The 15,669-nt window shown below is 29.0% G+C and overlaps 1 protein-coding gene across 1 annotated transcript in view; it reads left to right on the top strand.

The window, feature by feature from the left end:
* Positions 1-1,016: 1,016 nt before the first annotated feature.
* LOC124809018 (ferric-chelate reductase 1) overlaps positions 1,017-15,669 on the top strand; it is a 52,086-nt gene continuing 37,433 nt past the window's right edge. Inside the window, exons 1-4 of the mRNA XM_065792558.1 lie at positions 1,017-1,123; positions 9,212-9,409; positions 9,582-9,686; positions 9,917-9,975. Coding sequence (XP_065648630.1) covers positions 1,073-1,123; positions 9,212-9,409; positions 9,582-9,686; positions 9,917-9,975 — 413 coding nt within the window. The 5' untranslated portion in view covers positions 1,017-1,072. The remainder of the gene's footprint in view (positions 1,124-9,211; positions 9,410-9,581; positions 9,687-9,916; positions 9,976-15,669) is intronic.

Here is a 15,669-nt window from a genome sequence, read left to right as displayed (position 1 = left end):
CTGGCCCTGATGCTAGGTAGTGCCCACTAAAATGGGAAAAATATTGCGCAATTTTTTAAGTAATTAAGTTAAAAAAAAACCTTTGATCTATTACAATGCGTTAAAACATCCGTCTTTTTATACGTCCTAGATTCCATTCATAAGGCAAACCTTCGTTTTTTTGTTGCTGTTTAACTTTTTTGCAATTATTAAGTAGACTTAAGTTGCATAACTTTTAATTGCCTAACAAGTTATGCAACATTTTTCTTATTTTAGTGGGTGCAACTCAGCAATATTATAAAAATAATAATATTATAACTTGCTGTTTTGAAAAATTTGCATAATGGTATAATAAATAATAGGACATAAAACCTTCGTACAAATGATAATAACTATCGTAATCTTGATATTACGATAGTTATTATCTAATAACTATCGTTATTCTATCTGATTTTGAAGCTCTTTAAGGGTGTTGTTGTCCTATCCGAACCGAACAAAAAAAAAGTAAAAACAATTTAAAAAAAAAATAATCCAAATTTTTCTGCATTATAAATTTCATCAAATTTATACTTGGATAAATTTGTATTTTACTTAGATTTTGTTTTTGTATTTTACTTAGATTTTTCTTCTTAAGTTCGAGTTACCGGAAGAATGTTAGTTGACCTAGCAAATATTTGAGCTCTTCCAATATTAGATTTTGACCTAGTTAATCACTCGATAACTCGAATTCACATTAGTAGGTTCGAGTTATCAAGTGGTTTTTATGAGAGTGGGTTTTAATTATTTAGAAAAATTAGTGATTGTTTTAGAGGAAATCGAAGGCATTCTAGAACTGTGAGGGGTTCGAGTATTAGGAGTTCAAAGTATTTCATTAAATTATTTAAAAATAGTTAAAAGCAATTGATATTGATATATTGCTATTAATAAATTTAACAATATCAATTTACTTTTAATAAGCTTAAAATGTAGACAGTTTCCTTATTTCAATATAAAACTTCCTGATTGTTTTGTAAATAACTTTTAAACTTCATTGTCAATAAGACTTAAAAACTTTTTTTAAAGTTCATTTAAAAAAAACTAAAGAAGATAAAAAATGATTTTTTTTTTTTCTGTTTTAAATTTTTTATCTTCGGCAATTGCACAAGTAAGTAAATAATTTTATGTTTTGAAAGAAAAAATTTTTTAGCGATTTTTTGTTGCAACAATATTTTTATACTTTATTTTATTAAAAACTTTGATATTAAACAATGCTAAACATTTTAATTCTTAACTTTTTTTTTTTTTTTACATATTATAATATATTGACAAAAACAGGCAATATATATTATTATTATAATTATTTGTATAGTTGTTAATTACGCATATAACATGAGCGCAATTGCGTTGGCCGGACTTTTTGATGTTACAGATATGACACTTTCAGGCATTTTTCACTTATACCAGCTCACATATGTCAATGTTTGCAAATTCTTTTTGCGCACTTATGCCAATTTGCATCTATGTCAGTTCGCACTTATGCCAATTTTTGCAACTGCTTCACACCTATGCTAGTTCACACTTATGGCAGTTTTTGCAACTGCTTCGCAATTATGTCATTTCGCACTTATGCAAATATTTGCAAAGTTATTAGGCTCACTTATGCCAATTCACACTTTGCTAACTCCAGTTTTTGCAACTGCTTTTTAGCAGAAGAAAATCTTTAAGTACATAGTTTCTAAATGCGGAAGGTGTGCTCCTAGCTTTACTACACTTACGAGACGAAAGATTTGTAAAGGTCGATATAAAATCTTTGTTCTAACTACAATTAACCAAATAAACAATGTGCCTAGCAATGATTTAACAACAGCATATGGAAATAAAGTGGAAATCGATACGATATCAAACTGCAGTGAGATATCTGTGAAACTTTATTCAACCAAAACAAATATTTTTGAATCTTATATAATGATCCCAATGACCATCGATGGGGTCATATATTCCGTTTAGCTCACTTCTCAACTATGTCAAAACTATATAGGATGAGATAGCATTTTACCATAAAAAAGTTTTTAAAGTGCCATCAGGAAAGGGTGGTAAAATATTTATAGAAAAAAATGACCTTCTGGCTATAGCAATTTAATAATCGAACAAAATTGAATGGAATAGCCTTGAAATGCTTCATGATAATTTCTTCCCTTATGCTACAAAAGCCCTTAACACGGTTCAAAGCCAAAGAACATGCAGAATGTTTAGTGAAACGAATTACATTATGGAGGAATGGGAACTTTAGTGAACTGATGCGGGAAATTAGATATATTCAGAGCAAAACTAATACCTCAAAAAATAGAAGGAGGATATCTCAAGGATATTTGCAAAACTAATGATGGAAGGTAAAGTTGCTATTGCACTATAGGTTTTAGATAGGTCATCAGCATTTTACAGTGCTCGGAAATATTGAAAAAATTGAAAAGTAAACACACAGACGAATCTCCGGTACTAGATAATTATTTACTATACGGCCCGTTACAAAACACTCCAGAATGTCTTTTCAATTCAATTGATGAGATAAACATATTTAACTTAGCTTCAAATGGGTATAATATAAATCAGTCAAAATGCTGGTTAATTGTAAAATCTGATAATCAAGCCGAAAAAGCTAAACTTATATTTGGGAACTCTATAAATATAACTACCCAGAGAAAAAGGCAATTAGGAGCCACTCCTTGTTCGGAAGCATACAAAAAAGCGTATTGCGAGGGTTTAGTGAATAAACGGGCTAATAAACTTAACAATTTCTGCGAAATCGCTCATATACAACCACAAGCTTCTCATGCAGCTTTTGTTAATGAATAGATCTCAATCCACATACTTCTTACTTATTCTTTGTTAGAATTTATGAAAAAAAAAGATGACTATGGTAAAACGGTTTAAGAAATAAAGACGAAAACAAACATGGATAAAACAAAAAAAAAAATAATGAAGAGGTTAAAGTAATATACGCAAGGCTTCCAGAAAATCTTAAATTACTGATTAAACAGTCCTGTGACAATGGCGCCAGCAGCTGGTTAAATACTTTACCAATTAAAGAAGAAAATTTAGATCTAAATAAGGAAGAATTTAGGGACGCACTTAGATTGAGATCAATGCGCCTCTTGCTAACTTACCATTCTACTGTGCTTTTGGAGAAAAAATTGACGAGCTAAACGCAATGTCATACAAAAAAGGTGGCTTTTTATGCAACAGACATGATAATATTAGAGATTTTTTAACTGTTTGCCTAAAAAAGTTTGTACTGATGTTCAAGCGGAGCCGCATTTAATTCCGTTGACAAATGAAAAATTTCATCTCAAAACTGCCTATGCAAACGACAAAGCCAGACTGGATATGAAAGCAAAAAGGTTTTGAAGGAAGGGAGAAACTACATTTTTCGATGTTAGAGTAACGCACGTAAATTCCAAGTTCTCCAAAAAGCAACCATCAAAACAGATATTCCGCAGACATGAAGAAGCGAAAAAGCGTAAATATCTAGAACGAGTTCTAAAAGTTGAACACAGTACCCCATTGATTTTTGGTACAAATGGTGGACTCGGAGACGAATTAAAACGCTTTACGACACTTCTGGCACATTAACTGTCCATAAAGAATGGTGAGAGGTATTATAAAATGGTCACGTCTCTCAATGAAGATTACGCGAGCCTCGCTGCTCTACCTAAGAGGCTCACGAACTCCATTTAGGCACTACCACACTGATGATGTCGGTTTAGAAAATGTGCAAAGCGGATTTTTGTTTGTACTTTTAAACTGTTACTGTTATTTTATATTGTTTATACTATAAACAAACCCAAACAAAAAATAAATAAATAAGTTTTTGCAACTGCTTCGCACTTATATTTTAGCGCACTTAAGCCAATTCGCACTTGTTTTTGCAACTGCTTCGCCCATGAAATTCAGCGTCCCGCCCAAAAGTTCACTACCCCTACTCCTACACGAGGACAACGAGTTATTAAAATGATTTTTGTCAATTAATTATAATAAATTTAATTACAATAACAGGTTTTAAATTTCATCTAATCATTTAGTATTAACGAGTTATGATCATGTGAAATTTCCACCTGTCTAAGTTATGCGGGTATTATTGGTATTACTTTATCATTAAAGCCAAACAGAGGCGATTCTACGAATAAAAATGAGGGGAAAATCGCCTCTGAAACTAAATCAGCGATTTAATCACTACCTCAAGATATATGAGGAAAATAATTCCGTCTTGTTCTGGGCAATGAACATTGAGACTCCTCCTTCACTAACTTGCAACTGTAACACAACCAAGACTGCGACCAAGATCTTGTCAGTGTATCTCTTATGCTCCAGTGAAACAGCTTGTTGATTAAGATGCTCCACTTTGTGAGATACCATAATAAAGATTGAAAAATTCTTTACAAAAATATTAATAAATTTAAGCACAAAAAAAAAAGGAAAAATTTTCAAGTTTTGCTTAAATAATTTTTATTTAAATGAAGCAAAACAATAATAAATACAGTAATAGACGGGTTGGAACTGTTTTGAGTTTGTCCGTTGATGTACGCATGCGCAAATTCTTGGCAGTCAAAACAAATCGTTATGGGTTAATTTTTTGCTGGACTTCGTATTAAACTTCTAAAGATGTGGTCAAAATCTTTGTATTTTACCATGTTAAACAGTAGTGATTTTTTTCCCAGCAAAACATAATCAATAAGAAATTAAGCAAATTTACAGTAGGCTATTGAATGTATTTGGTGTAAGCGTAAATCTATCAGGAATAAAAGGGTAGTTTTCAAACCTTGTGTTGTAATTATAACATCTTATTATAAGACAAGAGTATATCAGAACTTGCAGAAACTAATGTTATTGCCGCATAAAGATAAATTGTATTTTAGTCCGAGCAACTTAAAATAAAAAAATAAATGAAGGCAATTAAGTAAGATTTTGATAAAACAAAGTCAATAATTATTTGTTAACAACAGAGCTTTGTGTATTTTGTTATCTTTAGTACATTTTTACTGGTCAAATAAAGAATTGCAACTACACAAAATCTGACATTTAGCCACACACACACAAAAAAAGAAATCTTCAAAAATATTTTAAAAAATAACAAGATTAGCACAAAAAAGACACATCTCTAATTGTAGACACAATCAATATAAAAAAAAAATTACTTCGATTTTGTTAACGTTATTTTGACAAGGAAATATTTTACAAAACTTTTTTTATGAGAACTAGCATGAAATATCATAAGTAACTTTAACTCATATACCAAAATATCCTTAAACCAAGCCTTTTAAACCAAGGTCTTTCAAAAAAAAAGTTTTAAAACAAAAAACAAAGTTTAATGGAAAAAAAGGAAAATATTTGAAGCTTCATAAAAGAATTGATAAATAAATGTCTAAATCTTTAAAAAAATCATTTCAAAGGCAAAATTAAATACCAAATCATATTTTTAACAATATGTGGCTATGAAAATAAACGTTTCTTATAAGCCGAAATACATTGCAAAATAATCGTGCAGACAGAAGAACCTTATTAAACATAATTTTATTTCAAGCAACTGTTGCATATCCAGGAACCAACTGGAGCTTGTGTAATTTTCACACAAGAATAATGAAACCACTCAACTTAAACATAAATCATTTTTGTATGTAACAACTTCAGGAGGTAAACACTCAATGAATAATTTCCGGAGCAAAGGCATCATTTCATCAATAAAATTTAAGTCTCTTTAAACTCGAACTAATAAATAATGATTTGAACCCCAAACAAAAAAATCACAATATTCTTTATTTAGAACATATAGTTAACCCTGCACTTGTGCATAATATTTATGATTTTTCTTCATGTTTTCAAATGAATCAATAGGGAAATTTTTATCTGTTTCCCAATTCACTAAACCATTTTGATAATTGAATGGACAGTTTATTTCTAGCAAACCGACAGTATGGCAAGAACAGCTTACTATAGAGTCAGGTGAAGCTCCTAAGTATGGTTTATTGTATAAAATGTGAAGGTTGTCAATTGGAAGTTTTTGTGTTTTTCTTTCATAATGGTTTCATAGTGTTACATTCCATTTCTTTGCCATAAGTTAAGGAAGGTGTGTTATGTGCTTTCGTATAACACATTAGCTTATTAAGCAATGACTTACTTGAGTTGTTATATTTGAAATGCATAACTTCATAAAAATTAGAGGCTGTAATTCTCCCTGCTCTGTGAATTTTGAATGTAATGGATAAACTCTACAGTTTAGTAATTTCAGATAAAAAAATCAAATGAACTCGAGGTGTAAGTTAATTTGTATTTTTTGTATTTTAAAAAACATCTCCATTAAAACAGAATCATCTAAATTAATTGCTTCAATCAATCAAACAGACTTGTTAAAGGTTCTGGACATAGATTTTCTTCTGTCTCATCATATATCAATATACCGTCAGTATTTTTCTAAGACAATACGTAATTAAAATACGCTGCTTTAGGCATAACCTTTGGTTGTTCTTGAACTTTATCTAGACCCAAATTTTTTACGGATTCTTCTGCATTGATGAATTCTTCTGCATTGATGAATTTTTACAGTACTTTTGGCTGATCTTATTTCACATGGTAAATCATTACATTTTGGTCTATTAAAGGATATATTTTGCAATGATGATGCTTCAGCCTTTCTCTTTACTTGGTTCCATTGATACAGTTTACTAGTAACAGCAGTCTTATTGGCTTCAGTTCGATCGTTTATCGATTGGATACTGGTCCGGTAACGTTTCCTTGTTTGTTAATGTTAATTTCTTCTTGTAATCTAATTGATCACTACCGTTTAACATGCTAAAATACAAAGATTTTGACCACATCTTTAGAAGTTTCCATCGAAGTCCAGCAAAAAATTAACCAACAACGATTTGTTTTGACTGCCAAGAATTTGCGCATGCGTACATCAACGGACAAATTCAAAACAATTCCAACCCGTCTATAGTTATATAATAGTAGTTAAAAATAAGTTTGATAACAAGTTAAAGACTTTATTTTAGTCTGCGAGATCACTTAAAATAAAAGATTTTTTATGACATGTTTAACTATTGCTTATTATTTTTTCCAAATCTAGTAAAGATGGGTGGAGGTTGGGTAGGGTTGCCAGATGTCTGGTTTTTACGAAGGAGAACACAGTGAAAAAATTTATTTTTGCAGGTTTTGCACCGTATTCTCCTCCATAAAACCTGTACAACTGGCAACCCTAGGGTTGAGGCTCTTAATAAAAGGGTGGATGGAATTTTAATCTAATAAATGGGGGTTGTATTGATAGAGAGGATGTGGATATTTTCTCCAGATGTAATGAGTTGGGGTTTGTTTAAAAAAGAGGTCTTTTAATTTTAAATAAATGGTGCTAGGGATTAACTTTCCAAATGAATAATTATCACTGTAATGCTCCACTTCACTTCCAATCTGACACCATGTTACGTTAATGAATATTTTTTATAAATAATTGCAGTGGTCTGTCATTCTATAATCAAAATGTTGTTATTGATTGTCTGATAATAAACAACTCTTCAATTTGAGAGTGATCAATATTAAATGAAATTAAGACAAAATAGATCAACAAATAACAAATGATACTGAATTTCAAAGCAAGTATGGAAATTGAAAGAAGCTAATTTAAATCCTATAGTAAGTGGAAAGTTCTTGGATGTTGTGAAGCATACAATTCTTCAGCTAAATCTTTTAAATTATGTATCACCGAAAAATATGAAATCCTATCTTAACTTGAAATACTAACCTATTAAAAAAAAAAAGTGAGACTATTTCTAAATGTAGACATACAAACAGATTTCTTCTTTCCCAATTTCATACTGGTGATTAGTAAAGATGTTTTTTGTATATTATATGATGTCATAACTTGCTCCATTGTTTTTTTTGTGTATTTTTTAACAAGTTATTCAATAGTATTTCTAAACAGTTTTTTACTTCTAGATATAAATAATTTTTTTTTTTTGATTGATTTAAATGTATGGCTGATGAGTAGGCACCAGCAATATTAAACTTTTTTTTAGAAAAATCAATTGGTGCAAACAGGAGTACCTTAATTAGACCATAAAATTATAATTTGAATATATTAAATATGCAATTCTTCCCCATTCTATCTTTCTTCAATTTAAATTTTTTACATATAATTCATTATGAAACATAAACTAGGGTAAATTATAAATAAAGTATGTTTAAAATGAGTGTTGGTGCAAAATATTTTCCCGCTTATTTTCATATACAGCGCAATGTAAATAATTAATTTTCTAACATTTCTAATTTTTTAGACATGTCTGGTTCCTGTAAAAATGATTTTGTAAAAGCTTTATAATTAGATGAACTTATGTAATTTGAAATTATAAAAAAACATGGTTTTATGTATTGCGACTTATTTGGGTTTAGATAGTTAACATTAAAAATTTTAGGTATATTTTTTTTAAGTTAGAAAAGAAAGGTTCATCTTATTAGCTTGATAACTTTAACTTAATGCAGAAAAAACAATAAACTTCCACAGAAAAGTTTTAGTTTTGTTTACGTTTACTTATTTTAAATGACATCTTTCTTTATAATTCTACAGAAAATTGCGGTTCAAAGCGGTTTATTTATGTTGATTTTTCAATTTTGTTTTTCAAATAAGATAGCTACTAATTAACTTTTGATTTTTTTTTTTGAGTTTGCATTTCTGATGATAAACATTGATAAAGCGCAGTGTAAAATAAATTATATATATATATAAATATATATATATATATATATATATATATAATATATATATATATATATATATATATATATATATATATATATATATATATATGTATATATTTGTCCAATGGAATTCATTAATACTAAGATAACATCTAAAAGGTTATTTGCTAAAAACACAAAACTGCATCATTTAAACTCTTTCATAATCAAGAATAAAAAATGAGATGAAAAGAAGACAGACTTTATTAGACTTTAAATCATGTGTCGAAAGCAGAGAGTCATAGTTTGGCTGATATAGGACCTCCTTCTTTTCTGTAGTAGAGCATAATATCTATGTTTATATCTATCATAATTACAACACAGCAGCAAAAGTAAAAAATATGTAGTAAGTGTAAAATGTAAAATGTGTGAAAAAAGTCTTGTACAAAAATTATTAAGTATAATTTTACAATAATATGAAGAAAAAGATTTTTATATGATATTAAAATATAATTTCTTAATTTACAATTAGTTAGATCTTTCCATATGTGAAAATAACAATGTGGCATGTTTTCGTAATGAAGAAGATTGTACAGTTACTGATTGCAATGCTGTAGCCACATATCAATATGATAAAATACGAGATAAAGTAATTTTTGTGTTATGGGGAAGTAAAGATAATAATTGGGTTGCTTTTGGACAAAAAAATTCTAACTCAGGTCCATTCATGGTAAGATTGTTCCTTTATTAAATTATAAATTAAATAAAGAATTAAATTGATTGTAAATTAAATATAATATAATTTAGTTATTTTATGATAAATAGTAATTATTTTATTCACTTTATACATATATTTTAGTAGTTTTATACATTTTACATATAAATAAAACTTTTGTTCTTAGGTTGCTATTCGGGGACAATACTGTGTGCGATCTGAAAATATATTGTTAGGAAATTTTAATGGAAACTCAATTACAAGAAACACCAGACCACAGTTTGTTCCACAGGTAGACACTTAGAAATAAACTAGATCAAAAATCATTAACAGATTTTCTCTTGATTTTCAAAACTTAGACCCTGTCCTTATGAGGAAAATGTAAAGTTTAATTATTGTTTTAACAACCTTCAATTTATATATTTATTCAGTTTATATACCCAGTTTTCCTAAATTGAGAATAGTTTAAATTATTATGAAAGTTTTAAGAACAACTTGCATAGAATTATTCTTAACATTTAGGGGAATGATATAGCTTTGTTGGAATCGAAAGAAATGCCTGATGGGTCTTTTTTTTGTAGGTAAGAAATCAACTTTTTGCAGAGGTCAATGGTAATTGGTTTTTGTCTTATAAGATATAATACTAATTAGTGATTGTGAAAAAAAGTTTAAGTATATCATTATAAGTAATTTTTGTAATATAATAAATATGCTATAGACATTTTTCACAACAAAAAGCATATTCCATAATGGCAGACTAAAATAAATATTTTTGTTGGTTTTGCTTAAAAGACGGTCCAGACAGTTACCTAAAAGCCAACCCAGCCAGTTATCTTGAATCCATCTAACCCAGATAACTAAAACACAGGTCAGCCAAAAATCTTCAATTAAGAATGAATTAGTACTTAAAGGATCTTTAAGTAATAAATGAATTATTTTTTTTACTTCAGAATGTCTGTATTTTAGAATTTAAAAGTTTTAATTGCATTATCTAGGTAGCAACAATAGTCTGTAAAAAATGTAAAAATGTAGTCCAATTAGAATTTATTTTATTCACTTTATTTGCAATTATCTTTTTAAATGTATTATCCAGGAAGTACTGAAACCAATAAAGTAAGAAAATTTATTCAGACTACAGCTATAAAACTTAGTTAAAGAATAATGATCGTTAGTGCATGCCCAAATGAGGGGCAACTTCATTGTTAAAAAATAGATAATGCTTAAGATAAATTAGGCTTTTAGATCACGCAAATTTTTAGAATACGGAACGCCGTTTGAAAAAAAATAAATTTTTGCTCAAAATGCACTTCAAAGCTTTAGATTTTATCTATATGAGATATGCTTTTCAGAATATATTAGTTTACTGTTAGCTTTTAAAACTTTTTGAAGTTATAATTATAAACGCGACTTTGTTTGGGAAACATGTAAGAAAGCTTATTATAATATATAGTCTAAAATGTGTATATAGTAAATAATAAGTATATAAAATTTGATTTATAATTGTGATGAAAGCTGCCTTTCTTCTGTGCCAAGTGGTTCTGTGTAAAGGACTCTTGTGAGGTACAAAAATTAACTATTGGTAAATGTGGCACACTAACAACATACCTGGCCACTGTCAATACAGCAGGAAACAGCTTACCACCATTTTTCATATTTAAGGGAACAAAGATTCCATATGCATCTAAATTTCCTTTAGGTACAAAAGTACATTGGAGTAAAAGTGGATATATTGATCAAGAGATCTTTATTGGCTTTTTACATAATTTTAATTAGTTTTATACAAAATTGGATGGGAAAAAGTATTGTTATTTTTGGATGATTGATTTTTTAAGCAACTGAATTAGCAATTGAAATGGATGTTGAAATAATATGCATTCCACCTCATCTTAAACATCGCACACATGTTAATAAAGTTGCTAAACATATGTGGTCTTAGGCCTTATCTAACTGCTTAGCTAAAAATGATGATATTTATATGCCTCGTTGCAACTTTCACATTATTTTTAACAAAATATGGCCCAACATACTTACAAAAAGAGGATTGGTTGTTAATGCGTTTTACCATTGTGGTTTGCATCCCCTAAAAAATAGAGTGAATGACTTCGAATACAAAAAAAAGGGTTTTTAATAGAACAATAATTGACCTGGGAGACCCAAATTTATCTATTTTAAGGGCTATTGTACCTTCTCTGGATAAAAAGCAAACCTACTCGCTCAAAATGCCATATTGCTATTACATTACTTATTACATCACCAGATAATGTTATAAAGGAGATAATGCTTATAAAAGATAAAATGTTATAAAGGAGCCTCATGCTAAAAAGGCTACAATAAAAGATGTGGTCAGTGTTAAACAGAAGTCAAAAAAAAAAGAAGAAGATAAATCAGTCAAAACAAAAACAAAGAAGACTTATTTTTCACCTGATTCTTATCACCAAGTTCATCTAGTGGTTTTATTAAATAAAGACTTTTGTTGTGCTTATGCAGCTATTTGGGAGAAGCAAACAAAGATTGGCTTAAATGTTTAAGTTGCAGTCATGTAAAAGATATTTTGGAGTTGATACATATGCAAATTGTGTGCAAAGGACATATAAACATCTTGTAAATTCTTAAATAGTCATAGTGATATTATTTTTGTTATTGCTTTAACATGCTATTTTGTGTGCTAGCGTGGCTTTCATTTATGCCAAAATCATTATTTGGTATTTTCTAGAAAAAGTTTAACAATTGACGTCATTTCAGATGTTTTAAAAATCAGGAAACTGACTTATAGTAATTCTATCTTTTTGTTATATGAAGGCTACTTCAGTAATTCTATCTGTAGCTATCTGTAGGCTATCAGTAGTTCTATCTACATCCCGTAGCAGCTTACTATTCTCGATTAAAGAAATCATCTTACTATTACCTCAAAAATAATGCTTATATCAAAGTTTTTTTTCTCCTAGGTAAGCTGTCTTTACCACTAGTAAGGAATTTCGTCTATCGCCCAAGTGATGAATTTTTAAGTTAGTTCAATTGTACTGAAGAATTGACTTGATGATGAAAAAATCAAGATCTACGCAAAAGTAACTTTAGAATTTATTTTGATTCAATACATTAACAAAGTAGAGACCCTAATTAATAAAAAAACGCTTTTAAACTAGAAAAGTTTACTTATTCATATGCAAATTCATTTTATTAAAGTAAAACATGGTGAACTTGCCCGCCTTACCCTACATACTTATTAGATTACTAGTGTGACTATTGAATATCTATTTAAAACATAAAAAGTTTGATATTTTTATTGTTGTATTAGTCATTTTATAAAACATAAATTTTTATTTTTTTAGATGATTAGGTAGCTGACTGTTTTTGGTGGTTTTAGTAATTTTAGTGAGTTTAACCAAGCCTGATTTAGTAATGGGAGTGATTGACATTTTAGGAGACCACTTTTCATATACAAGCAAAAGTTCAAATTACTTCAACTGGATCTTCCTTTAGCTCCTTTTTTTCGTTTTTTTCTTTCGTTGCAATCAATTTTTCTATTTATCTGTGTGTTTTTACCTATTTATCTAAATATCTGTGTGTTTTAACCTATTATCTTATTGTTTCCACATGAAAACAATTTTAAAAAAATCTACAATAAGTGAAATGAGCAAACAGAACCCTTTGTTCTAGTATGTCTTGCCAATAAAATAAAAGAGCAAAAACTCTCAGTTGTGTATGAAAAATTAGTAACAAGTACAGAAAATATCAATGCCTTCCTAGAAATATTAAGCAAGCTCAAAATGTTAAATAATGGGTAACCAAAAGTTGAAAGTTATCTAACAACAGCATTGCTAACTAACATAATTATCACCTTTGATCTTCTGTATTTTTTTTTTCCAACTGATACTTAAGTTTTCCAACTTAATTGTTGCTTTTTTTGCTTTAATAGAATGAACTTACATTAAAGCAAGGAAAAATGCATATGCAATTGTCGGGTATGATACAACATTTAATTTTAGTGAGTTTTATATATCTATTCTTCTAAAGCTTGGAAATTGTTTTAAAGAAAATTGAGTAAAGCAATATTTATGACTCATGAATGATTTTTTTATTTTATGACTTATGTACTCATATGGTGTTTGTTGATATCTTAAAAGAAAGACTTCTGGGCTTCAGTAAGTGACCAGGGCCCCAGCTCCGGCTAAAAATGAGACTTTTTGCAAACCCAGCCCTGGCCCTGCCAAAATTTAAGATTTAGCAGGGGTTAATAGCCGGGCAAGAAAAAAATTTAGAATACTTTATATATTATAATTTTATGCTTACAAATACTATTTATTAAATACTGGCATACATTTATATATTTTTAAACTTTAATTTACTTCCAACAAGGTTGCAAGCAACCACTATTAAGTTATGAGTTACTTTAAAATAGAGGATAGGGTTAAAAAGCTATGAAACAGTTAACTGAAGACTTAAAAAGTTGTAGGTTGTATAAAAAAAGAAAACATGAAGATGGGTAGGAGTTATAAGGTTTTTTTGATGTGCAAGAAAAAAAACTGGATTGTTAAAAGTTTTTATAGCATGAAGGGATAGATAAAGTAAAAGGAAGCAACTTGTTGAATAAGAAGCTGAGCAAGAGTGAGTTTTTGTTTATCGTAATAGAGATGATAGCTCATTTGTGCATTTACCATGATAGTATTTGTAGAAAAAGAAAGAAATGCAACCTTGCAACAATGGGAGAGTGGCTCAAGCTTGACAAATAAAGCAGATCTAATTACATTTACAATGTTCTATTAGTCTTTGTCTGCTTGTTTAAGCAATCAAAAAGTAAAGACTTTTTGTCAAGACAAAAGTATAAAGTTGAGTTTTCAGCAAATAGAATTACTTTAAATGTAAAGTTTTCATAAAGATCATTGTTGTAAATAAGAAACAATACAGAAGCAAAGATAAAACCTTAAAGTTACTCAAAAGGAAGAAAAGTGTATGTCTTCAAAGATAACTTTAACACTGCATAGATAGTTAGAGAGGTCAAAATGTTTTCTAGAGTTTTTAAAAACTGGAATCACTTATTTAGCACATTTTAATAGTTTAAACTTTTAAAATAGGCTAAATAAGTGGTTCCAATTTTTGCTAAATAGCAAAAGTTGAAGAGAGTTCTGGAGAACACTTTTTTCAGACTATGATGGAAATCTTGTCTGAAGCACAAACTGTAGAAGTGTTAAGTCGAAAAATTAACTTTAACATTGGAAGCCAGAGTGATGTTTAACAATGGGTTAACCTGTTTAAGTGGTATGACTGGAAGAATATGGCCTTTAGATTCAATAGTCAAGTTAGAGGAAAAGTTCTTTCCAAATAACTCTATAAAAATTTTACTTCTCCCTATTCTCCCTACTTCTCTTCTATTCTATCATTTTACTTCTCCGTATTCTCCCTACTTCTCTTCTATTCTATCAATTTACTTTTCCCTATTCTAGGGAGAAGTAAAATTACAAAACCCATGAATAAGAGACAAAATGTTAGACTTAGTTTAGTTAATGACACTGTTAAAGACTTTCCAAAACTCTTTAGAACCTAACATCTGAAATAAGATACACGATTGAGTAAACTGAAAATGACAGAGCTTAACAATGGACAGGACACCTTTTTACATTTAAAGCTTTTTACAATAAAAGCTCCCAAGGTGCACATTTATATATACATAATATGGATATAAACATATATGTTTGCTATTTATTTAGATGCTGGCATAAAATATCCTTTTATATTTATAAAAACTTTAATATTTATATGATGTAGTATTTGCCAAAAGAGAAGATGATCAGATGCATGTGTGTTGTGACTCTAACGAGATAAGAAAAGGAGGCATAATCTTAGACAGATTAAAAAAAAATGTTTCATCCAACAACGTTTGTTATAGAAAATTAAACTTGATTTAGGTAATTGATTAGGTATCAGCACCTAGAGAAGTAGCAGATTCAGGAGAAAATGGTAGTGGTAGAAGTAAGAAAACTTGAAGAGAGTGCCTTACATATTATATGAGTGAGCTTTAGTTAAGGAAAGAAAATGCTCTTCATTGGTTAAATTAGAGAAACATCATAAAAGAGAAAAGCTAAAGCATAATGATGATGATGATGATGATGATGATGATGATGATGATGATGATGATGATGATGATGATGATGATGATGATGATGATGATGATGATGATGATGATGATGATGATGATGATGATGATGATGATAATGATGATGATGATGATGATAAAGATCATGATGATCATGATGGTAATGATGATTATGATGATCATA

The sequence above is a fragment of the Hydra vulgaris genome, chromosome 03, assembly GCF_038396675.1.
Source record: "Hydra vulgaris chromosome 03, alternate assembly HydraT2T_AEP".
In the NCBI taxonomy this organism is placed as follows: domain Eukaryota; kingdom Metazoa; phylum Cnidaria; class Hydrozoa; order Anthoathecata; family Hydridae; genus Hydra; species Hydra vulgaris.
Note: the sequence above shows the minus strand (reverse complement) of the source record. Positions and strands in the feature narration are given on the sequence as shown.